The following is a 26,747-nucleotide window of genomic DNA, read 5'->3' as shown; positions in this document are numbered from 1 at the left end:
GACAGTTCTTCCTCAGAGCCTGTCTTGGAAAAAGGATGGTCTGAAGTACCTTGGTGTCTGAGGTCACTTTGGTGGATGACCAGGCTGTAGGCTCGCTACTGAGCATCCAGTCCACCAGGGTAGCTCAAAAGGTGCTGGACCATTGGAGGCAAAGACTCTCTGGGAGGGGAGAGAGTCCTGAGGGGAGATGCACTGGGCTCAGTGGAGGGTTTTATGCAACCTTCCCCCTAAAAAAGCACAACTGTCCAGTGGAGAAGTTTACATGGTGCCACCGCCTCCTTTGCTTTTACCTCCGTTATTAGCCCCGTTGTTTCAAACCAGTATCCCTTCAGTCTCCTTTATGCGAGACATTTTCATCGTCTGATTGCAAACTTTCAATAATTAAAAAATGAGTAAACTGAGATGAATGATGGCGTCAAATACAGATTTGAACTTTTAATGCTTTAGTGCTTTTTTATTTTAAACAGCTTGATGTGCTCTCAGCATCCCAGTGGATTTCATTATGTACTGTATAATATTTGCATTGACATGCAATGGCGGACGCACTGCCCTCCACAATTTCTCTTCCAAAATCTACGGTGGTGTCACCTCACTTTGACCTATCACTCTATTATCTGGATTCTAAAATGTTAAAAAAACAGAAATTGTATTCATAATTCCACCGTACTTAGTTCTAAACCATTGGGTCACATAGATATAAGTTCAACAAACGCCATGAACGGATCTTTTAACTCATCCAACGTAAAGGTATCATGAGGTAATGGATGTTTTTGTGGTGATGCAGCAACTTCACTTTGAATCACTGGGTCCATCATCCCCACTGTCCTCAGCCTCAAAGTGTAAAGTGAAGCAGTGAAACTTTTGAACTTTTCTGCTGTTTAACTTTTTGCTGTGGGGACATGACTGTAGTGACAGCAGCTGCCACATATACAAGAACCTTTACAACTCACTGTAAATCCTTGATCAGTGTTTTCACAGATCACGAGTTTTCTTCTGGGAAATAAAAACCTATACCTGCCAGGGGAGGGTAAAATGAAACTCCTCATCGTTTTCCTTCATAATGGAAAGAGATACTACATCAAAACACATGGCTAACACAGATAGAAAATAACTAAGATGTGTGTATTGATTTTTTTGAGACAAGTGTGTTTTGCCCATGAGGGACAGTTTAATGAATCTACGAGCAGAGTTCTAGGGGAGAAAGCAATGAATCCGAGGCAAAAGATGCTTCCTTTTTTCATTAACGCCATAGGCCTTTAATGACCAGGATATACTGTTCTTAAGGCCCTATATAAATCATCTAAAGCGCATACTTGTAAATCCCTGGCCCAAGTGCATCAAGTTGCCTCAACCATTGCAGTTAAACGCTGCATAACCTGCCTGCAGAGAAGCAAAAATACATCAAACAAGATAAAGCAAAAATAATAGCAAATACTTCTGCAATTATTCAAACAAATTAATGCAAACAGGATTCCAGCTCCAATTCCCTTTAAAAAGCCAGGTGCACCTGTGCAAAGCAAACCGATATTTAAAAGCAGCACCTTGCCTTTACTGAGAGACAGGCTGCTAGCGGATTCTCTGCCTCAATCATCTCTGACTGATCAATAACTCAACTTAACAGCACAGGAGTAAATTGATTCCAAGAGGAGAGCTGCTGTACCTCCCTGTGAATTTAATAGTGATGCATGGATCACGGTCTTTTGATCAGACCATAAAAATTATATCTCTGATAAATAGGTTAGACAATGCAGGTGGGTAAGAAATAAAGCTACATATTTAATAGGAAAAATATTGATTACATTACCTGCCATGATCCCAGAGCAGAGCGTATTAAAAATCATCTCTATCTCCTCACATGCAGACAGGCCTGGTCAGAATCAAACATTAATTAATGCTATGAGTTCTTCTTCTTCTTCTGATCGAATATAGAGTCCCAGATTCATATAGTGGAACAACTTGGAGTAAAGCAGTGTTCCTTATTAATAAAGCCATCTTATTATATGTATATGTTTCTTCTGGAGGGTTTACTCTGTCCTGTCAACTTTTTAAAACTGCATCTTACAGTTTTGCTGTTTAACTGTCAAATGATATTTTCTGAATTGACATTACTGAAAATCCAGAGACAAGCAGATGCAAGCTTGTTGGGAACTCATCTGGGGAGGCGTATCATTTCAATAATACATCCTTTAAATAGCACAATAAATATTGCATCATTAACTTCATGCAAATCAAAATAGCAATGTGCAAACAATGAGTCATCCCATTTTAAGACCCATGCCACCCTGAGAGCCCAGATGGGACATTTGATGCTAAACAAACTGAGTTGGACATTAAAATGACAACTGCATCAGATGGAAACCAGCAATGATACTTGAGCTGCATGCTGTTTAGCACCGGGCATAACATATAGTCCTCAGCCACATTCATACCAATGGTTTTCAGAGAGCTGGGGGCTTCCCAAAGAGCCTCGGAAAACACAAACAGGGATACCAGCCATTGAAACAGGAGGTGGGATAAGCAACCCTAAGGTAAACAAACATGTTTGAACATACAGTTTAATTAAAAACACAAATAAACAATGGCAGTGGAAGCAGATTTGGAACAATTCATGGCCAATAATCTGATTTGTCTGATAGTGGTAATTGTCTTCATAAGGAATGCAGAACCATATATAAGCAAGAACCTCAAAGGAGACTAGACAGCTGATGGAGACGTAAAGATCAGTGTGATCATTAAGGAGCATGCGCAGACCTCTGCTGCCTGAGGATCACAGCTAGTGAACAACAGTGACTGATCCACAATGCACGGTCTGATGATTATACGCCATTCATCTTACACCCCATAGTGCAGAAGGAGGTAAATACTAACATTGCTTTCGGGAGTTTTCTTTTAGAGGCCACAGGGTCTTTTTCACATTTCTCCCTCGGTACCCTGTCATCTTTCATCACTCCCAGGCTCTTTCTTCCTGTACTCCGGTATTGTTCAGGGTACTCACCAGCACCTCCAGAGACTTTTGACCTCATTAGACCTGCCATAAGGACAGCGCTGATATTAATATGTGCAGCAACAGTGTAATCATGCCATTTTAACCCTGGCTTATTAATTAATTTCTGTGGATGGTGTGACAGGGGGGATGTATGATGTGTGGGGGGGGGGGGCTTGAAAACAAGATAATTCCTCTCAAGGGTTTTATCATAATGAAGTAGCATTCTTGCAAGGTGCTGTCGATTTAACATCGACAACATTTAACATCTCTCTTAGATCGCAGCGATCCACAACATGCAATTGGACATGGTTCCTCTTTGCATTAACAATAAATGACCAGACATTTCATCAAAATCTGACTTGAGCCTTGATGTTTGTCAGACACTTTCCACTTCCTGTGTTTGCTTAAGTAAATTCTCTGCCTTATGCACAGCACAGTTGAAACAGAAGTTCCTACCAAATCTGTAAAATTCTCTTTGACCAGTGTGTATCTGCACAGAATTGTCTATAGCGTTACAGGAGATACTGACTGAATAAAAAGGAAACACCAAAACAACAATGATGAAGAAAAAGAAGAAGAATGTTCTGCATCAAAGGCGGGTCTGACAACCTTTGTTTTAAAGTCAAAGGTAAATTCAATTCTGGATTTACTGCATAAAATAGGTTATATACTTTAGGGCTATAAAGATTTTGTGTAATAATAAAAACTAAATTGCTCCCAGGAGTATTTTAATTTGTGTCAAATACTTCTCAACACAGAGCTCATGGTCATATAGAGAGGCAAGCACAGAATTCAGCATACACAAATATAAAGAGAAAAATAATAACGAACACCATGCCCTTCTACTCCAAGCACCAAAGTCCACAAGCGTAGCCGTCGCAACACAATTCATGCTTAAGAGGGAGTGAACCCAAAAGCATAGCTCCGAGCAGACATGAAAGATTGAGAGTATAGGTTAAAACAAGTTTTGCTTTCCTCGTGACTTTTAGCACTATTAGGGCAAGTAGCTCAACAAACGTTGGGGGATTCAGTGATCTGTTGCTGCTCTTTCACTCTGACTGTGACCTAAGGTCACAGTTGTTGGTTTGTTGGTACACTGGTGAACTCGATCGAGAGGAGAGATGCAGAGCTAGGAAATGCTTCAGAGATGAAACTGTCCAACTTCCACAGAAGCTGCAACAGAATACTGAAGAAGACGCACTCTGCTGTGACCTTGAACAAGTCAAACTGCTGTAAAATGGTGAACAATGGAGGAATAAAGTGCTGGCTGTTAGCTTGATAGTATTTAGGATTAAACAAGTAAGTATGAATAATAACAATAAAGTACAAAATATAAGCAGATGATGAGAGAATGAGAAAATCAAGCGGAGCTGCTTAGTTTCTTCGTCTTATTTCAATGACACTTCAAGATGCCTCTCAAACGGGACAAACGTTTTCACAGAAGCATAAAGACAGTCATAGATAGTGCACTCCATAAGCAACAGGGGATGCCGTGCAGAAAATATTTATCTTTCTATGAGATCTGAGTTGATGTAATGACAGCCTTGACACAGAAACAAAGCTTCAAACAAGTGACATAAAGTAACTACAACTTTCTCATTTACAGCATGAAAAGTCTGCAAAGGATGACTTTAGATTAACGGTATGTTCATTATTGTAGTTTGAGTGTTTTTCCCCGCAGAGTTGTCTCATTCACCATATGCTAGAAATGAATATACCACTTAAAATCATGGAATTGAATTAACTGTTAAGGTCAACCATTTAAGAGTTCATTAACAACATGAATTATATAACACTATGATTAAATGATTGCTCTTTATTGTGATACAGCATGAAAATGTCTGTAGCGGCAATACTTTGTTCTTTCATGTTGTCAGAGTGTAAGAGGTACAGCTACACCTTCTTTGCCTTATGTTATGTCAGCCTGTAACAGACAAGTGCAATAGTGCCCTTTCACCTCATATTCCTGTTTAAAGCCATAGCCTTCAGCAGTTTTCATCTGGTTGATATGCTGGAGAAGGTCAGCCACGCGGACAGCAGGGTGTAGCTGCCCTGTGTGGTAGGGAGAGCCTTTGCGTCCACACTGGTGCCTCGGGGAGCCTCCCAGCAGGCTGCTGGCCTCATTCACTGAACTGCGAGCATCACCTGCACCACAAAACAGACACGTTCGCAATATCAGTGCAACTCTAGGTGACAAATATCTCTACAAGAGAAGGTCAAAGGATTTGCTGATACTTTCATTTAGTGCAACATATTATGTACAGAGTCTGTTACAGGTGTGTATCTTTGATAAAGGTTCTCTAAGCAGAAATATTCAATTTGTTTCTCCACTTATTATAACATTGTGTTCTATATGTATGCAGATGACATACAACTGTATATCCTCCTGGGACCCAGCTCGCCAGTTAGCATGTCATCTGCAATGGACAAATGTCCACTACAGAGGACACGCTAACTGGCTGGGTCTCAGGACGATATTGCAGGATCTACACATGATTACAGCCTTTTACATTCACTGAAAAAAAATGATTAATGTAAACAATGGGTAGATATTCATGAAATGTCGACTACTGAATGCAGAAAAGGTTTGCAGAATTATAGAAAGATTAGAATGCATTGTTACTCTCCAACTCTGTAACAAAAATGTATGTCCTTCCTTAGTGTTCCCGCAATCAAAACTAAACAAGTTGGAGAAGCTTTCTACACTCAGAGTTCCTGAGGTTTGCTGAAGCTGTCAGCTAAATTAAATGACGTCTGGAAATTATTGCTTGCTGAAGCTTTCCCATAGTCAAAACTCTTCTTTTAAACATCTTTCTTAAGTTAATGCTTTTTATTTGCTCTTCTTTACATTTTATTATTTTGTATCAGTGTTTTTAACTACATTCTAATGTCTTATTTTTTAACAATCTCTATTTTGCAATTCTCTTTTTTGCAGCCTCATAAATATCTTTATCGGCTGCACATAGTGAATAGCTGAGGGGAAGTGCTATCAAAAACATTTTTCACAGACAGGATGATTCAAACATTCATGAAGTGAATATGGGATGTTCAAATTCGCACAGTGCAGGTTGATGTACAACATCTGAAGAATGAAATTGCACTGTGCAGATGATTATGGGCTGTCCAATTTAAGGACACTGCACTTTTCTTTGGTGCATTTGTCTTACTGCGAGTACCGCAGGTATGTGCATCCATGAAGGAAAGTGCCATTCTTTCATCCTCCTGTAGGGTGCTCTGGTCTGTGAAACTGCGCTCCATGGACCCCATATGGCTCTTCTCCTGCCGATAGGTAATGGGTGTCTTATTCATGTTCACTGGTTTCCTATCCATGGATAAAGAAGAAAATGGAAAAGGACATGGAAGTAGGAGAGAAGCCAGATTGCAAATGGCAAGGACAGAGAGAGGGAGAACAAGAAAATCCCAAATTTAGCAAGTAATAATTAGATCTAGAAATGCATAATCAGTGAGAGAGAAAAACTTACACACACAAAGCTTAATCGTTTTCTCTGTACAACAGCCAGACAGCACAAGCATGTATATGATGGATCACAAAATGATGGAAAAGCAAAGAGGTGATATCACTTACGGATAGTAAGAGTTGTAGTCCCTTCTGGAAAGAGTGCAAGAGAAGGAGAGAAAAAATCAAGAGGAAGAAGAAGTGCAGGATGAAGGCAATGTCAGCTGAGGGTAGAATGCATTGATTACACTGAACATGAGAACATCCTATCATGAGCTCAGCGGTACAGGCTGTGTGACGCATGCAAACGGACGAAGCAGGTGCTGAGAGGCCAAACCAAAGCGAGGCAGTTTCATTCTATTGAATACATCTCACTGTTACACAAATCAAGGCTTCCTGTCACAGCAAATTTGGCAATCAATTCTTTGAGAGTAAACGTCATGGTCATTTCACTCAGGAACTTGTGCTAATGTGCAGAACAGTGGCGACTTTACAGATCACTGTTATTAAATACTAGTCAGAACGTGGTGTCAGCTACTTAATCGCTATTGCTGGAGCCGTGATTATTTTTCTGGCCCAGCTGACTCTTCAGATTTCAGTAAATAACAAAGGTCTACCCTTATTCAGGAGTTAAACTCAGGCTGGCCTATAGCTGCTGCTAAACACATAAACACATACCTAAATGCATACCTGTGGGGTCATTGCACTAGTATTCACTAATAGCACACCTTTTCCTTACCAGTTAGCATCTCATTTAAGGGTCAGGCATGTGTTTGGGGTGTATAACTAAGTGGCTAATTAAATTGTATCAGGCTCTAATTAAATCCTTCACACTCAGATAAGCTCTTCCGATCAGAGTCGTTGGGTCCCTCTGTTGCACCATAAGGGATTGAAAACAATGTGCAGCTCTAGCTGTTGGTCCGGCGTCTTCCCTAAATGAGCCATGACCTTTCCCAAAGTTCAGCAAGTACCATACAAACACTGATTACTGAAGTATTGCAAAACAAATCATAAAAGGCAAACAATATGGAGATGTGGTCTGATTGTGCATAATGAGGCATGTTCTGTACTTATCAGCAGACACTTACCCTTTCTTCACGATGATGATGATGGCGCCCAGCAGAAGGATGAGGACGATGAGCCCTCCAGCACACACCCCAAGAATGAGACCCATCTCCTCAGAGTGCTGGGACACCTCTAGAGCCTTGCGGTGATCTTTACAGGCCGCTAGAAGCAGAAGCACAGATTGAATGGGACAGAGTAACTAGAAGAGTGTTCAAAACTGAACAATCAGTAAGTTGAATATTTCCAGCTTTGAGGCCCAAAAACCTCTTTATAGACTTTTTTACGAAAATGCAGTTGTCACCACTGCCCTTCTTGCATACTGTGGGGAGATCAACTGAATTATGATGGTTCATGATGATGTTCATAGAGAAGGATTTGAGAAATTGTGGATAATGGATAAATACCAAATTCCTTATTTTCTTTTCCTTTGAGAATTAGTAAAAATTTTCACAGTTGCAATCACTTCACCTTTTAGGATCAATAGAAAATGTCACGTACAAAAATGTGTCACGGGACATAGTTCTTCAATACTCTCTTAATCAATGTAAAAATAAACGGACATCTCCTGATATTCTAGCTGCACATTTGTATGCACCGAACCTACGAGGCGGATTTCTATTCAATGCTAAATTAAATGTATTTTTCCCAGTCGCATGCAATCCATGCAGCTCTATAATGCCAAGGCGCCTCAGTCCTGAAAAGGTCATCATTATAAGAGCAGGTTACATATTTCCCTGGCATGACGCTCATACTTATGTAAATAGTGCTGAGTAGTAGGCCTTTATTTTTCTTGTTCTCGGGTTTCACAGATCTAGCGGGTTCAGCCTGTCCTCCAGGCACTGAAACAAACCCTTCTGAGCCTACTGGAATGGCACGATGTAGAAAGGCAGAAAGTCGGAGCAGGCCTGAAGATAGAGATCTGTCTTGTAGCCTGCTGGGGTAGAATCATATTTGGGGCAGAAAAATGAAGGCAGAGCCATATTGTGGCCCAACACTCTGCAGCCACAGGCACCTTATGGATGCTTTAGAACTCATTCATCCATTATCTATAACCACTTATCCTTTACAGGGTCGCTAGAGGCTTGGAGCCGACCCCAGCGGACACTGGGCAAGACATTGGGTACAAACTGAACAGATCACTAGTTTATCACCAGGTTTGCTCTTCAATCTATTGAAAATTTAGAGTTACCTATGTTGCATGTTACTGGACTATGGATAGAAGCCAGAGCATCAAGAGGGCACCCATGCAGACACAAAGATAACATGCTACACAGGAAGGTCTGTGCTAACACGCCACTGTGTAGCTTTAAAACGCTTATCCTAAATTAAGACGTAAAGTAGGACATTGCAATTTCATTATTTAAAGCTATTTTAATCAGTGATGATGTTTGGCACATCTGAATGGAGTAAATGGGACACTGGCTTAATATTAAACGGAACTGTTCAGAACGTGGCTTTTTGAATTGCTCCCCTCACAAAATATATTCAGTGAAATGCATCACATCTGAACTATGCACTTTACTTTAGTAATGGAACGCTTTGGTCAGACTCATAAGGTCAAACACTGATGCATTTGTGGGTTTTATTCACAAAAATTAACTTGAATTTAAACCTGTCTGTGTCACAAAACCTCCACTGTTTATTATATGCTGTGACCTCATTTAAAATGACATGTGCAAAGAAAATATCATGCATCACACTGGCATAAATGCAAATGAGCACATACAAATAAATTAACTTCCCTTTTCTGACATTTTGGACAGATAAGTCCATTTTGCCACGTTTAGCCGTGACATTTCCATTAAGGCCAAACACGGGTAAGAAATAGATTTCCACATGAATCCATGCACATGCCAGCTGCCCAGTGGTGGAAATTGGCACTTAGAGGAGAAATGGAAGACTATTGTTGTGTTGAGTCTGCTAGAGAATCCTTAATTAAACTGTCCCCTGCAAGTAGAAATGTAATCTCCAGCTTTGTTATCCAAGCCAGAATCACTTGTCTCCACTTTGCTTGTGATGGGCTGCTTGATAGTAGCAGCTTAAGAATTGACCATGCAGAGTCTACATTAAAGGTATCGGGATGAAGGAAATCACAAAAGGCGTCATAAATATAGGATATTTTTCCATCTTATATTATGTCTTTATTTTCTTGTTTATTCTACCTCATCCTGCATGTGGATGATGCAATGCCGCTTTTTGTAAAAAATTTTTTTACTTATCTCCGCTGAGGAGATTATGTTTTCGCCGGCATTGGTTTGTTTGCTTGTTTGTCTGTTAGCAAGATAACTGAAAAGGTTCTGGATGGATCCATGCATTCAATTCACTCACCAAAAATCAAAGTCATAAAGGGGTTCGATATGCACTATCATGCAAAATGTCGCTTTTACTTTTCATGGTTGGTGTATAAAGATACCAAGAACAATTTAGAACCTTTTGATGATGATACACATCACCTAGTGTCTGTGTAGGACAGATGGAGTGAGACACTTGCCTTCAACTTTCTGCTTGGGGAAAGCCTAATTTCTTTCATTTTTCAGTGCTAAAAAGAGGCATGTGCCATAACAAGACACCCCGCCAAGACAGTTTACTTGTAAGGCTCTGCTTATTGTTGCAGTGCTATGATAACTATAAATGCATGGCTTTTATTCACCACGATCTGACAGTAAACTATGGGAAATGGGCTCTCCTGCCATCAGGACTTACATTCAATTTCTGTGGCCTTTTCATGTCCCTTTGAGTAAAAAAAGAGGAGGTAGAAGAGGAGGGGGGGGGGGGCTGGGAATTCTCAGATGAAGGTAGCTTGATGTGTAGGTTTTGATCTGGATGGCCCTTCTAGACCACACAGAGGTCAGTGCCTTTAGATCTAGCCATCTAGAGGGTTGTGGATGGGAATACAGTCTGATTTAGATATACTGCGTCTCAGTTTCTGCCCCCAAACAAACAGGATGAAAGTGTGACCTCTAATACCTCCCTGTGTGTTGCCCTTTTCTCACAGACCCACTGCTAAAATAAAAATCAGGATTTGTCCAGTACTTGAGCTTCCAGGTAAATATTCATGCAACACACAAAAAAGCAGCAGTGGAATTATAGTTCTTTTTTTTCCCTCTCTCTAAACACAAGACAAAATAAGAACATTTTGATTGGCATTAAGACACAACGAAGGAAAATTCTCCCAAGGTCATGGAGCTCATGGGAAGAGAAACATTCATGTTGAATTACCTTTCCGAGCAATGCGGATGCAGTTTATTCTGGATTCCTGAAATAAAGAAAATCAAGCCATTAGAAAAAAGGGCACCACTTTGCATTTTTAATTTAAAAAAAACATGTGATAAGGTAAAAGAGGATGACAACAAAAACTGAACAGACACATCCATACATCAAATTGAAAATATGACCACTACAGATAAAGACTTCTTCTGAACTAGAAAGGTGCCCAAACCCAGCTAAAGTTACACCTCAAAGAGATGAATATCATGTGTGTCTTGTCGTATAATAGAATAAATCAAATGTCCTCTATTCCACCCCGACATTCTATGTGAAGGCATAACAGTTGTCTGTTTAGTACAGATACAGATGAAAGGCATATCTGTATGGATGTGAAGTGGAAAGCAGGGACCGGGCTGTGGCGTTATTAAGCATGTACCTCATAAAATCAAAGACATGTTGGTTTTCACTGCACATCATCAGCAACAACGGTCATTGTTCAAATCAAAGGTTTTCTAGAAATACAATATAATTCTGTAACAATTAATATTAGAAACTTGTAAAGTTAAGCTTGTATAATGGTGGTCTAGTGGGTAGTGCTGTTGCTTTAAAAGGAAGAAGGTTCTGGGTTCAAATCCACCTGAGGACCTGTGACTTTCCTGTGTAGGGTTTCTTCAGGTACTCCTGCTTTCTCACACATGCAATATTTCTTTTCATTTTTTATTCTAATTTGAAGAAAGTCATGAGTGTGAATGACAATGGTTACTTGTCCTTCTATGTCCCTGTGTGGCAGGAGCAGTTGATCACAGGTGTATCCCGACAGAGTGCTCCTCTCCTTTCCATACAAATTCAATACTCAAAGCAGTGTGCTTCTCAAAAAATAATTACTTTATGATAGAGACACAGATAAACCGGAGGAAGACCAAAAGGAAAGATTCCCTCTGAGTGAAGAGATGCATGAGTTTGCAAAATATCTCAAGCCTGAGAGCTGAGCTAAAGTGTTTGAAAAGGAATTTCTGGCTCAAAGATTAAAAAAAAAAAAAAGAGAGAGAGCTGAAAGGGAACAAGCATAATTAGGAGGAGTGTTTCAGACCAGTGCATCACTATGAAAAGGAATTAATTTTATTCTAATTTCAGCTGATGACATCTCTGTGTTATGAAATGGACCATTTTCAAACACAACTGATGAGATCCAAGAGTCTAATCCAATTCTATCCCGACACCTATTGGATGAAATGCATTAACAAATTAAGATTTACTGATGCTAATTCAAGCATGTTCCGGAAATTATGCAAATTTGAGCTAAATGAACAATAACAACAACAAAACTTTTCCACAGCTCCAATTAATTTGCTTTTTTTCCAATTGGAGATTCTAAATACTCCTAACTGACCAGAGCGGAGGGACAGGCGCTGGTTCCAAAGCAAGCGACCCTGTAAACTGGCAGGCAGCTGATGTGAGCTGCAGCGGGCGTTTGCCAGAACCGTGTAGCATGTCGGATGAATAATCTGGTGGTGATGGGTTTAATCAGCATTGTGTGAACTTCTTTGGCGAGGGATTCAGTATTACAGGCAATATGGGAGAATCACTCCAGCTTTCATAATTGAGAGTGTAACTGATTAATTTTTACAGATGGATGCTGCAGATGTTACAAAGTGGACACAGGACAGCGTGAGAGTTTATGGACATGCTAGCAGCTCTCGGTGCCACCAAAATGAAACCTATCATGCAAATGCTAAGCAGCTTTTAAAATGATCACTATGCTCTCCATCTTATCTTAGAATGTTGTTTAGTCTCGCACTGAAAACCAAAGGACTGGTGGCTGTTTAGGAGGGGTGAGGGGGCTGAGAAGAGACTAAAATGACTGAGTGGTTTTCATTTGTATTACTTTGCATGTTAGTTAGAGGAAAGGAATTGCCTAATGAAAGAAAACATCAATGTGTTTTCCAAAATCATGGTTATTGATCCAATAGGAGAAATAAAACACCATAGCTGTTCAAGAAGAACACTCAACAAAGTCAGTGGGGTTTGTCCTCTGAGAACCATGAATCACAGTAGAAAGTCAACCATATTGTCATGTTGGTGTTTTTTTTCTTGTATTATCTTTGGCTTCAATGCCCTGCCTTTACGTTTTGCATTACTTCCTGTGTTCTGTGTCTGACCTCTTTCCCTCTCGTTGTCACACCTGCTCTGATTGTCACACCTGCTCCTCATTCCCTTCGTCACCCTGCCTTCTTCTCCCTCCCTCTGCCTTCAGTCCTCTGCCAGTTCGTTGAACCTCACAGTCACGTTCCAGCCTTTTTCTCACGCCATAGCCATAGTCTCGTTTTTTCCCACCTTGCTTTTCGCCTAAAGATTTGGGTACCTTTGCCAGTGTGGACTGTTTTCTGTGTACCAAACCCTTTTTCTGGATTAAACCCTTCTGTTGTTCGACCGTCAGTCTGTGCCTCTGCATTTTGAATCCATACCATCCTGTTCAGCATTCTTGACACGTATTTCCCTTCTTATGCGCTATTGTGAAAAAATACGGAATAATTTTTATTTGTAATATGAGCTGCAGAGATTAATAAACTTGTATGTTGTAATCCATCCATCCTTCCTTTCATGTTGCGGAGCAGTTGGAGCCCATCCCGGGTGGCAAATTCGCACTGCCGGGCAAATTAGACTCAACGATTCACCCATTTTAATCATGTTGGACTGTGGGAGGAAACCAGAGAAAAACCAGGCAGATATAGGGAAACCTCCAAACTCCACACAGAACATGAAAAGTCACAATTTTTGTTCTAATATCTCGGTGTAATACATTTTGAAAGCGGGCCTGTGGCTCACTTTGCAGCACTTAATTTGTGTGACTGCTCTCAGGCACAGCACAATTCATCAAAAGATGTTCATTATTTTATACTATATAAAATTATATATTAATATTAGACACTTATAAATTAAAAAGCATGCCTGGCGACGCTGACTCACAGCATTATGCTTTTTGACTTTCCTTTTAAAATGATCTATATTACTATTTTAAGTCCTGATCAATTAAGACGGCATGTATATTATTGATAAGATAAGTTGACAACATGAAAGGGTTCTTGTCGAATCACATTTTGTAACATTCTGTACACTTGAATGATTGTTTGGCATCTCAGCAGGAAGAGTTAATTGTCAAATTTTAGATTGTGAACAAACATCACACATTGTGACACACACTGTGCCGAGTCTGCCTAGCAAGCACGTGTGTGTGGTAAGGTGATAAAGTGGTAACAGTGGATGCTATAAATGTCCCGTGTCCTGCAGCACCGCAGTCTGTAACGCCAGTCTTTAAAGTGCGTACTCCTTTAGATGAATCAATCACTAGAATTAGATGGATTTCACAGGTACACTCCAGATAATTGGGATGCCTAATGACCAAATATTAACAGTCCCATACTGTTCAAATTATCCCTGTTGATGCCACCATCACACAGGATGAGATGCAATGTTGTTCCACCACAAAGACATTCAAGACAACCACAAACTCAGACACAGCATGCTGACAGGATTTAATACACTGCATAATTAGCCCCCCTTCGGGAGAGAAAGTGCTTTTCTTCCTGTTCCGGCAGTTGAATGTTCTCTGTGCAGAAAGATGCAGGTGCACAGTCTACCATTAGAAGGTTGGTTTCACATCTGAAGGTCTATGCGTCCCCCCTGAAAATCTAATATACCCACAACTATGATCATAATCTGCGACATCAGAAAGTGTGCAGAGGCCAGCCCTGCTTTGTATACACTCATGTGATCTGGTGCTCATACCAATTTATATAATATACTATAAATATATCCCTCAGCACATACAGTATTTATGCCACATGCATTTATGTTTCTAAACAAAATCAGATTTAGAAAAGTCCAATTTTGGGGGGGGGATCTCAGGGCTAAGAAGCAAAAGTCTCTGAAGCATAATTGTGCATAGAAGGTGAGCTGGATTTTCAAATGCCAAGCAAAAATAAATGACACAAAAACCAATCAGACGTTGTCTCATTTCCCAGTTAAACCAGGCAGCCTGAGTCGAAGCCTGACATCTGTTATGTGGTTTAAAAGAGTCCCCCTTCAACACTGGGATGTAACCGCTGCCAAAAGATTTTGTATGATTAAAATTGTAATGGTAATTATATACAGTAATTAATAGGAAGTATATGACATTAGTGTCATAATGTATTACTTGTTGCATTGTTGGAACAAACTATCTATTCTCTTAATTTTGATCTTCCTCTTCCTCTTATGTAGTGATCACTTTTACTGCTACAGCCCAGCAATGGTCTGCCCTTCATCTGCTCCTGACTGGTTGAATTAAGGTAAATAGTGTGTAGTCGCTGATATAACAAGAGAAGATTACATCCACAACAAACAACCAACTTTGCCAAAGGTCTTGAGTGTTGACACTTGGCACTAAAATAAAACAGTAAAGTCAAGAAGATTTTGTTTTTGTAAAAGTACAGTAACTTCTTAGACTTTTCTTCTTACTGAACCTCCTTCTAAGTCCGTGAACAGAGTTCATGCTCTTTCAGCACACTGTTGTTCCTTCAAGAGTAATTGTTTCAGTTCTGCAGCACAAACACGGGACTGATGCCCAGATTTGCTCTGTACAATGACAGTGAGCGTATTCCAGGCAAAGGCAGAAGTGTTTGGAGCATTGGGGACAGTATTGGCTGTGTGATTTTGCTCTGTTCATTGTAGGTCATGGGCACTGGCCCCCTGCCAGGCAAAACAAAGCCTAATCCTATCCGCCAGTAAAGCCAGGCCCCCCATATTTAATCCCATGCTTAGTCGCCTAGTTGTGTGAAGTGCTCACACTGCAGTCCCCCCCACGTGTGCTTCTCAACTTGGTTGGAAAAAGAAACTCCTGGTAGGGTGAGGCATCTGATCACGGGGCCTATGCGACATGAATATCCGAAGCAAAAAGAAGGGGAAAATGGATAGTTTTGTGTCAAAGTCATCAAAGCAGAAAGTCAAACAGACCCAATCCCAGGTGACATGCAATTTATTTTCAGTTGATGATCCCAGACGGCTGCGTTTCAGCAACATTCCTCAGCTTTATTGTCACAGTCTGTGAATATTAAAGCAGCAGCCTTCTACATATGATCATCTGCACCTGTGCCCAATTATCTTTAAGTAATTGCTTCACCCAGGCAGCAGCTATTCCTGTTATTGAATTTAGAAAGGTAATGTGGTATCCTCTAGGTATGACTGGAGACTGTATTCGCTCAGTGAAAGGGATGAAGGCATAATGGTGTAAAAAAAAAAAGAAAAGAAATGCACCGTTTTGACAATAATGAGACACTGCAACCATGTTGGTTTTATGGACAGATATGCATGGGGATTTCTGTGATGTCTCCACTTGTATCTTCTAAAAGACTCTCAAATGATTAGGTGCATTAAGAAACATGATTCAATAAGGACAAAAATTAAAGCAACATTGGGTGACAAAACATAAGGCATCACACCAAAAAAGAAAGGAGCTGGACAGAACAGGAAATCACCGAAAGTTAAAGACAAATGGAGTGACGCACGTTTTTGATTCGCAGTAATTCCAGCTAATCACAGCTTTGCTAGCTGTGAATCAGGCAGGAAAGACATTCCCAGCTTTGACATGCATTGTCTGCAAAGAATCAAACTGATTGGATGGATACATACATCGTTTCCATGTAAGTCGTTCCTCTGCCGGCTGAATGCGTTTTCATCAGCGACCCCATTCACATACAACAACAACGTAATCAAGGGTTGCGAACCCAGACATTGTCGACAGTGCTGCTAGTGTCAATCATGACATTAGTGACCACAGATACTTATGAAAGCCTCTCAGCACTGGTTTAGAATGATTTCAGTACTGCTGCACTTACCCCTTTGAAGTTGCTCATAGCCTGGAAGTATACACGGTAGCTTTTGCGTGGGTCCAAAGGGCTGTTCCAGTAGCCGCTGTACGTGTGATTGTCCCCCACAGTGAAGGGACTGGCCTCTGGGAGGCTGCTGGGGGGAAGCTCGGCTGCGTAGTAGTGCGGTGTGCCCCGGGCCTGCGCTTCCCCGTGGGACATTGGCAGGGGAAAACACTCCTGAAGCCCCAGCTCCCGTTTCACTTTCTTCACTAACTCCTCTTCAACCACAACCTGGTACGTACTGAACACAGAGTGGATGTGCACCTTAAATAAGCCATGGAAAGTATTCATAAAGGAGGCACTATGCAAATTTGAGATGGCTCCCTCACCTGACAGGTGCCCCTCTGCCTTGGGCGGGACGCAGCAGAACAGTGATGGTGCTCTCTGTCTCGCCTAGGGGCGATGGCATGTCCCCGTAATCAAATGTGGGCGCTGAGGACAAACAGAAACATATGCGCATGTCAAACACCACTAGGGCCTTACCACTGTTTTGGATGCTTTGATTGTGTTTTAACACAATGATGACTTCTTTCTGTATCAACATAAACATGATCTCATGCAAATGACAGTTTGTGGTAATAATGTGCCCAAGGTTTAAGACCCGTGCATTCCCTACGCCATTTGAATTTCTCATCTGGTTGTTTTAAATAGAAATCCCATTCAAGTCATGGGTGAGAGGCTAAAATAAATGGCTTTTTCCAAGGATTCGGCTTAAGTCAGGCCCCCTCCCTGGAAGTGAGCCAGCGTATTTCTCTTCAAAATTAGTTTTCAATTAATGATGGAGCAGGAGAGCTAATTATTCGAGAGAAATCAATGACGATCATATTAAAAATTTGCTTCGCTATTACACCAGCAAAAAAGAGCTGACATCGCTAAGGATGACTGAATGTGCATTTGTTGATGGTAAAGGTTTATTGCAATTTGTGGAAACAAAAGCCTGCTGCCAAAAAAGAATCTGTCTGAAGGATGATGGTGAATCAACCATGCCGGCAAGCAGGTCCGGATGTGTGTGCACATGTGACCATGCGAATGAGGAAATGTGTGCAGTTAGATACTCTGTAGTGGAAGTTGCTTGAAGACGCTGACAGTAGCAGCTCTTGAAGGTGTTCAGTGTTTGCTAGCTGATTTGAGAGATGCTCAGTGTAAGTGAATGTTCTGCACCGTGGGCCGATTGGAGGAGGTTGAGGATGATTTGCAAAGATTTTGGACTCCATCTGCAGTCTGGCTCTGTGCCAATACTTTTTGGCTGACATACAGCTAATAAGCAGTGATTGTGCGCTAAATATTTAATTGCTGGCCTCTCTGTAAAGAGATGGATAGAAGGAGTGAATAAATGTGCGAGCGTGACACAGTGGGAGTGGCTGTGTTCCTTAGAGGTGTAATCCCCTCCCTTAACAAGAGCAAATGCATCATTAAATGGAAATAGAACCACAGAAGCTGGATTTCTATCAGCAGTAATAAGCTCTGAGACTCTCGGAGGTGACATTCTGGTCCCAAGGATGTACTGCATCTTTCTTTATACACAACACACAGCAGTTTGTTATGTTTGTGGTGTTTCTCTGCCTCCTACAAGTTAATTTATGTCCTGAGGACTGTGAGATGACAGTGTGTCACTGGTTTAGAGAGGCGGTGGAAAATAACTCTTTCACTTTGGGAGCAGTAGTTTTGCCTGTACAAGAGAAGAAAGATACTGAGGTCAAAAGAGAGAAACCCCAGATTCTAATTATAGCACTGCAGTGTAGTCTGCTTTTGTACCTGCATGCATTACCCTGCCTCCATGTCAAATAGCTTGATAGTCAATCACTGCTATTACCTGATATGTTGGTGGTGATTTCAGTGAGGGCAGTCTGGCCGAACCCTTTAGCGGTGCGGGCTCGAACTGAAATAAGGTAAGTTGTTCCCGGGTGGAGATTGGAGAACATGTGGTACGTCTCATTCTTCAGCTTGGAAACAGTTCGTCTTGGTCCTGGGACATTAATGCCTGGATCGGATGACTCAATACTCTGGTAACTGATCTATTGGAGAAAAAATAAATATTATCTGTCATATATAACAGTCACCTTAGACTGTTTTTTTTTTTTTGGCACTTGGTTACTATAGCTACTAAAATTTCAATTTCTAATAAATGTTGGAGTTGTATGACTCTCAGCAGAGGACATTGAACGAGTAATGGCTGTAGTGAGGAGTAATTCTAAAGTTTTATTGATATAAATCTCTTCACCCTGAAATGAATCTGCTTCACAAAATCAATGCGCAAATTGTTAATGTGGGTTTATAGGATTAGATGAAAAGGACTTGACTGGTATTGCTACCATTAAGTCAAAATCATTAAAGAGTTTTTTACAAAGTATTGTGAGTGGTAAATTATTTGCTCAATAAATAATGAAAGGCCACAAATTGAGGACGCAGCTCAAAGCAAATGCAAGTGTTTAAATCAATAGCATTACGTGTTTATGGGTTCAATTAACACTCAAAAATGTCTCTGCATAAGTATCTCTTAAAAGTGAAATATTTTATAAAGTTTTTCCTGGAGAGGTAATTTGCTTCCCTGCAAGGCACTCTCATGAGAATTTCCACTTAGACTCTTTAAAACAGTGGAGAGCTTAATGAGATGACCTTACCGCTGCCAGAAAAGGCAGAACCCACTAAGATTTACTAAATCCGTGCTGGAAAAGATCCACTTCAGTCCAGTATAACACACACATATGCTCATATGTGTGTGAATGTTAAAAATGTAGGTAATGCGCACACACACACACAAGATGCCACTCAAAACCAAAGGCTTTGCTGATTATCATAACTTAATTCCCACTCATGCCTCCTTAGTGAGACGATAGATTCATGAGCCATTCGTTGACTAAACGCAAACATCTGTGTTTCCACTACAAAGGGCGACATAAAAGATGTGCCACATCATACAGAGCAGCGCGGAGGCCTTGCAGGACAGCATGGCGGTTTGATGGGCTCAGGCAGAGCGAGGCAAAGGTTAATTCTGAGATGAAAAAAATAAGATTTGTGCAGCTCTTTGTACCGTTTTCTCAGCCAGCCAAAAGAGATCCACATGCTACAGAGAAAATGATTCTGTGCTGCCTCCACTTTGCATGTAAAATCCTCTTTAATAATATCCTTGAGCCGACATTGACGGCTTACCACACACAAACAATATGAAGGAAATGCATATCAATTGTTCTTCTGAATCTACTGTGCAGCAGATGCACATGACTCAACCATTAATGACAAGGGGCTCCATTCTAATGGAACAAGAGCAGTGAGAGCTTTGCAGCTGCTTCACGGACATAATTATCATGTTCTTAAAGGCTGGGTGTGGAACACATAAATCGGATGTCTGTGGAGATTCTCAGGCATCCAGGTCATGCAGGATCTCTGTGTTGATTGAAGTCACCTTGGCTTGTAGGAAAAATCGGATCAGAGTAACGACAATGGCCAATCACCATGGCAACCGAAGGCTCAACAAATAGAGAGCATTTTTTATAAAAGGAAGAAAATTGTAAAGGCTTGCAAAATGTTCACATGTAGGGTTATTCTAGTCTTATTTAGAAGATTGGCATTAATATTATATGTATTACTATACATTATACAATACAAAACACATAAGGTTATATGTGTAAAAGATTACATACAAGTTCTAAGCTTTCTTCAATCGTCAAAGGTTAATTCTGATTGAAGCACGAAACGTCTCGTCTACAGCCGCTCTTTCTGCCCTGCGGGTCACGGGTGTTGCTGGAGCCCATCCCAACTGACTACGGGTGGGAGGTGGGGTACATCCCGGACGCGTCACCAGGGTATCGCGGGGCATCATTTGACCAAATATTTAAAATAAACTGGGACATTTTAAATGATGCACATATAGCAACTGGGGGATCTTAGCTAAATTTCCTTAGCTAAAGCAGAGAGGAGAACATCGTCTAATCATGTATTGTCCTATAATTGAAGAACATAATTGTATATACAAATTCCTAATTGTGTAAAATAAGCTTAAGGTAATGTTCTTTGACAAATGATTCATGTAGGGAAGATGTAAATGCATCTTTTTCTAAAGTTGAAAGCACTTGTATTTTATTCAAACACACTCAATTTGATTTTGCGGGGGCTGGGAGAGATACGGCATTTCCTAATGGCGCTCATTTGACCCTCCTGTGACCCACTACAATAGCGCGAGCAGTTAATCATCATCCTAACTGGCTGTTCTCTTGGGAAAGACACTATTTGAATATATGAGCAATATAAAATCACTAACATCTACTCTGCATCTCTAAGTACATAAGCCGAGCTGATGAATGATGTATCAACACGAGTGTGTGTGTCTCTCTCTGGGCTCACCTCATATTGAGTAATAAGGCCATTGGGCTCGAGTGGCTCCTCCCACTTCAGGAAGATCATGTCATCCAGTGGGGTGAAGGTGAGGGACTCTGGTGCTATGCCTCCGGGAACTAGAAGAAATGGAAAGAACAAGCATTTGTCGAGGAAATGGAAGCGCTAATTCCGCAGTGAGCCTCTTGTCAGTATCACAGAAATTAATGTCTCTGCGTTTCAGACGGACGCACCACATGAGACACTAAGACAGCCAGGGAGAAGTGCACAGGCAACATCAGATAAAGACAATTCAATTCATGAACTACACAGAATAACCGTATCACAGACGAGACAGATAAAATATAAGATGGGAATGGTAATTAAATATCAGTCGCTAAAGCTGAAACATATTGATGAATATGTCAGACGCTCGCTGGTAAACATGTGTCTGAAAAAGCTGTGAGAAGAGTATGAATCCCCAGATGTTCAATACGAGACTGTGTAAACGGCTTTTTTGGGGCCATTCGGTTGCAGCTTCAGTCCCTATGGTCTGTGTGAGCTCTGTAAAGAGGCCGACTGTTATGTGAGACTCAAGCCTCAGGCTACAGCAAGAGCCAAACAGCTGAGTCGACTGTTATTTTAGAATTGAGTCAGTCTGGAGGACACAGTTGGCTTTTTTGAAAAAAATCCTTCATCATTGACTTATAATGCATGTATTTATGTGTATGTATTTATCTTTTAACATAAAAAAAACCTCTCCTGCTCTCCTACTTTGTCACTCTTCTATCTTTCATTTTATCATTCTTTAGCTTTATCTCTCTGAAAAATGTTATGGCAGAAATCATTTATCCCTCAGCCGCCATGCAGACGATGTGCTGCAGCACAAAGGAGATAAGACATAAGCATAAAATCCTATCTCAGGGTTGCCAGACTTTCAGATATAATGTTTTTTTACTTTCATGCTATTTTCATCTTGGAAATAAAAGGGTCTGTTGTAATGCTGATTCAGCCCCAGTATGATGGCTATCCTCTGTATTTAAACATTAGAGGAAATTGTTAGAGGAGCTGAAGGGTTAGAAGTGTCAATGTGGTGGGAGAAGTGGAGAGCTCCACACTGTCCTTTGACTTAAAAGAAACACCTGATTGGAGAGACTTTTCAGCCCTTAAAACCTCAACTGGCAAATACGTTCTCTGTTGCGAGAGTTCCCTCCTGTCTTCTTTACGGTTAACTCCTACAAACTGAAGGTGTGCTTGAGCTTTAACGGCCTCAGTGTTAATGTTTTATAAAGTTCACATGCACAAAAACTGCTTTGCATATTCTCCTTGTTTATTCTAACCTTCTAACCAACCAAGTGTTTTATGTTGTTGAAAAAAAAAAATCAGTCAATAAAAGCGCAAGCAGAAAAATCATAGCATGGTTCTGGATTCCACTTACAATGACAGTCGTAAATACATTTAAATATTTAAACGTATATATTTAAACATTGATGCTGACAAATTCATCCGGAACATCATCTTAAAAGAATCCATGAGATTTTCATTGAATCTGTTTAAGAGATATGTTAATTCAACTTTATGATGATTTCTAAAGCCGGATTTTTGTTCACAGTATAGCTTACTAATACAAGATTTTTCTATTCTGCAGTTATTTTGATATGGGCACAGTCATTAACGGAAACACCTTTCTGTGTGATAAATATGAGCTGCACCAAAAACTACATCCTCCCAGAAGTACAATTAGCACCACTTTATCTTTTACACCTTTAATAAACAGAGTTTTCATTACAGAAGTGTTTTATTAGCTTTGCATGCTTGATCAATCCATTCATACATTCTGTTAATTTCACTCAGCTCGCCCAATTTTTCAAAACTTTGAAATACTGTGACCGAGTTAAAAACCATGATCAAAAATGAGGCGTAATAAGATGAGGTGGTAAAATGTTTGTAAAAATACTTTTTTATTCAGAGACTTACTGTCCTCCTCTGTCTGGAAGGTGACCTCCCTGCCCTCTTTCTTCCCCTCCGGATTGGCCAGTGACAGACGGACATGGATGCTGTGGTAGGGTGGCAGATCACGCAGCGTGAAGCGTGAGGCGTTGTGCTCCACCGCCAGGCACTCGCGCACGGTGGTGTTATGGCCTCCACCACCTCCCGCTGTGGTGTAGCAGTAGCACAGGGACACTGAGTAGGTGTGGCAGCGTGTCAGGTTGAATGCCAGAGTCTCCCACTGCAGGGACAACTGCCTGGATTGGATATCTGTGACAGCGAGGCCCCGCAATGCTCGCATTGGCTCTATGAGGATGATTGAAGAGGCAAAAAGTGAAGAGAAACTCATTAGAAAAGCAAGGGTTCAAAAAATAAAGGTGTTGGAAAAATCCTGATGGTGCAATACTGAATTTTAGAAATTAAAACAACGGTAATTAATTTTATTATTGTTAAATATTGTATTTCAGAAAGAGCACTGATACCCAGGGACTACCCTGGCAGTTTTTCAGTTGATCTCCTTCGACATGCCGCCATATTGCTTGCTGCAACATGGAGGTCAACTTTTTGCTGCCAGCACAATACGCCCACATTCCCCACGGCAGAGTAGGAATTGTGTTAATTAATTGGACAGGCTGCAGGTTGCTGTCGCAGTCCCAGCAGTGCCTGCCTCCATATCGCAGCGCACATTGACTATCCAGTAGTTTCACTACTTTGCCCTAAGGTTTAATCCACTAAAAAAAATCTCAGCAAGGGCATTCATTTCCACTGGTCACTTTTATTGCTGGGTCATTACGATGGACAGTCACATATTTTTAGAAGGCACCAAGTTAATTCTGGTCACTGCCGGGTTAACCTTGACTCGCCCTGACTCGGACTAAAAGAACAACAGCTCTGTGTTTGATATCCTCCTCGAGCTTAATGGCTGGCTGAAAGACATAGAGTCTTTATACACCGAGGCACAGACCAGCCTATGTTCACGAGGACTTCTGGAACCGAGGGGAGTCTGAATTAAGACAAGGACATCCTCACCATCAATAGAGGCATTTATCTGTGGCCATTATTAACACAATCAATGCCTTTATTCAGCAATATGCTGCATAATGCATTGAAATTCTATATTCTTTTAAGAGGGCATATTGAGTAATGATCCAGAGAGGAAGGGAATGACAGCAGAGATATGGGGTACAGAGAGAGATTAGTGCAATTTGAGGTCACTAGCCAAGGTCTTCATTCCTCGTACATTCAGTGGGATCCTCGCTGCTGCACAGATTAGAGTAGGGAGCTCGGATAAGGCATCTAATTATCACTGAACAAGGGCTAGTGCACTTAAACAAGAATTATCTTTAAAAAAAATTGAGATACTGTATACTTGATGTACAAGGACACGCTAAGACACAGATAACCAGACATACTGTATGAAATAATAATTTGCGCTCTCTCTTTGCCACTCTGTTTTCCCTGCCTTACTCCTTCTCTCCCCCCCGTTCTCTTCACCTATTATGCATGTACACATGTTCTAAGACTCAAACATTTGCATGCTACAATTGTGAAATACAATACATGTGTACTTCATATTCCTAGTCACTGTGGTACAGCAATTATTTTAAAGCTAAATTGTATGGCACTTTCAATTCAAACTGAGGCCTCTGCTGTCTCCACCTTTCTCTTTTGATTTGCTGCCCGCCATCTCATGCTGGATGGAAATATGACCAGAGCACTGATCTCAATCGACTACGACAGATGAAAGGATGGCCAGGGTAATCATGAAGCAGTAGACTGTACATCCAGCCAGCAATATTAATGTCCCATTGTTCAATGTGATTGAGGATTATCTTAATGGTGCAATTGATAGTCTGCACAGTCCGAGAACTAAATAAAGGGAGGCATTTAACTGCTGAGCTGATGAAGGTCCAACCAAAGAGACCACAGTGTGCACATTGTGCGATTTCTCACAGTGGAAGTTTGTGCCAATCCCTTCCTCTTCCCTTATTTTATTCATCTAAAAATGCTGCAGGCACCCACTCTTGGGCACCCTGTGGAGTGAAGCCACCCCGACATTATCAAAAGCACCATGTTGATCCTGGGAGATCGGAGGTCTATGCATCCATAGAGTCTGGATCAAGAGTGCAGACAGGAAACCTATTTGCATGCAGAGCGATATCCAAACACATCTGCAACCATCAAAACCCCAAATGCCAACATACAGGGAATACGGGCACATAATTAGACGACTTGATGAATGACATCCCAATACAGGCAAAGCACTCGTGTGCTTAATGTGCATCATATTAGTCAGGCTCCTGTGTTGCTCCTTCAAGCAGGCAGGACCATCAAAGACAGGCCCTTTGCAGAGAGTTTAGTGACCCAGCAGCAGGTAGAAGCCCACTAATGTAGTCTGGGGACCACCTGAAGAACCAATGCTCCCCGCTCCTCTCTGATTTGCTTGAGGGGCTTCAAGCTGTGCTTACGCACCGTGCTGATAATCACAGCAATGGCTCATCAAGCACACCTGGATGGCTATCAGAGCTAGCCGGAGGCCATGTTCACATGCATGGCCATTAGTTTTACAGCAACCTTTCGAAGACAGCCCGGCTCCACAAGGAATGTGTACGTTGAAGCCAGCTAGCCAACATGGTTGGGATGGAGGGGAGCAATCGGCACGACTATGGGAGAGTGAGATTGGTCATGTCTGTGATTCAAAGGTTCTGGAGAACTAAAAGAATCAAACATCCCTTCTGTTCACTGCATAGTTGCTACCTCCCTAAAATACACCACAGCCCTAAAGCTAATCAGGCCAACAGCAAAGGGGGCGATCAGGATTCAGAGGTGGAATGGAGGGTCAGTCGGGGTGGTGTAGACCAGATGGCATGGAGGTTTGGAGGTAGGGACAGGAGGAGCTCCCTGATTCAGGTGGTGATTAGAACCTCCTGTGGGGTCAAAAAGGTGAAACACACCAAGTGGGGGATATTTCCATTATTGCAGCTTATTGTAATGTGCATATCCCTTCAACACCATGCAGGTAAGGACTGTGAACAGGGAGTCAATCAGATACAGACACTACAACACTAATTCAACCAGCAGTCAGTCACAGTTTTCCAGCTGTCAAAGTTCCAACCACAACTAGTAAAATAAATTTCACCCATACTTCTGTCTTATTCTTTGAACTAATATTACACTCCGTTCAACAGTTCAGCAAACACAGCGTTATTACTGACAGTATCTAACACATGGTTAAAAAAGCTAACGCAACAGTGGTTGAAATGTAAATGCATCATTAAAGAAATGAATCAAATATTATATTATGTGAGCGGAAGTGTGGGTAGCTGAAAAACTAATCTCACTCCCACACACACACACACTCACTCACTGCAGCCTTCCCTCAACTCCTGCTATCAATGTTTAAAAAACATGCTTGTGTTGCTTTATTGTGAATTTTCAGTGTCTTTTGACTTGGGGTAGGGAGTGTAGCACAAATATGTCGTTGGGGATCCTGATGAATGAGGGGTGTCGCTGGCCTTGGGGAGAGGAGAGTAGCTTTAATATGTCATTGGACAGGGGACCAGGATGCTCTGCAAGGAGCCGTGCAAGGAGATATATGAGCGATGGTGTGTGGCAGGAAGAGACCGTTGGGCATATAAAAGAGTGATGACCATAGAATGCACAAATCCACAGCCTGCCTTTGGGCAGCACAAAGCTCTCGGTATCATGTGCTGCACACACAGCAGATGCTGGCAGCAATAATGACGGCCTGCATCTTGGAAAGTGCGTCTGAAATCAACGCAAAATGTGCAATATTTATGGGAAAGCATGAGAGTATAGCCCAGCA

The 26,747-nt window shown here is 41.3% G+C and overlaps 1 protein-coding gene across 1 annotated transcript in view; it reads right to left on the bottom strand.

The window, feature by feature from the left end:
• The window catches only part of ptprub (protein tyrosine phosphatase receptor type Ub), a 128,350-nt gene that overhangs the window by 20,557 nt on the left and 81,046 nt on the right, over positions 1–26,747 (bottom strand). The window contains exons 8-16 of the mRNA XM_068760308.1: positions 22,910–23,227; positions 20,963–21,072; positions 18,435–18,636; positions 16,951–17,053; positions 16,589–16,862; positions 10,728–10,764; positions 7,532–7,670; positions 6,154–6,308; positions 4,944–5,131 (exon numbers count right to left, since the gene is read on the bottom strand). Coding sequence (XP_068616409.1) covers positions 4,944–5,131; positions 6,154–6,308; positions 7,532–7,670; positions 10,728–10,764; positions 16,589–16,862; positions 16,951–17,053; positions 18,435–18,636; positions 20,963–21,072; positions 22,910–23,227 — 1,526 coding nt within the window. The remainder of the gene's footprint in view (positions 1–4,943; positions 5,132–6,153; positions 6,309–7,531; positions 7,671–10,727; positions 10,765–16,588; positions 16,863–16,950; positions 17,054–18,434; positions 18,637–20,962; positions 21,073–22,909; positions 23,228–26,747) is intronic.

The sequence above is a fragment of the Brachionichthys hirsutus genome, chromosome 3 (genome assembly GCF_040956055.1).
Source record: "Brachionichthys hirsutus isolate HB-005 chromosome 3, CSIRO-AGI_Bhir_v1, whole genome shotgun sequence".
NCBI classification, from domain to species: Eukaryota; Metazoa; Chordata; class Actinopteri; order Lophiiformes; family Brachionichthyidae; genus Brachionichthys; species Brachionichthys hirsutus.
The sequence above is the reverse complement of the archived record's forward strand: the minus strand, read 5'-3'. Positions and strand labels throughout refer to the sequence as shown.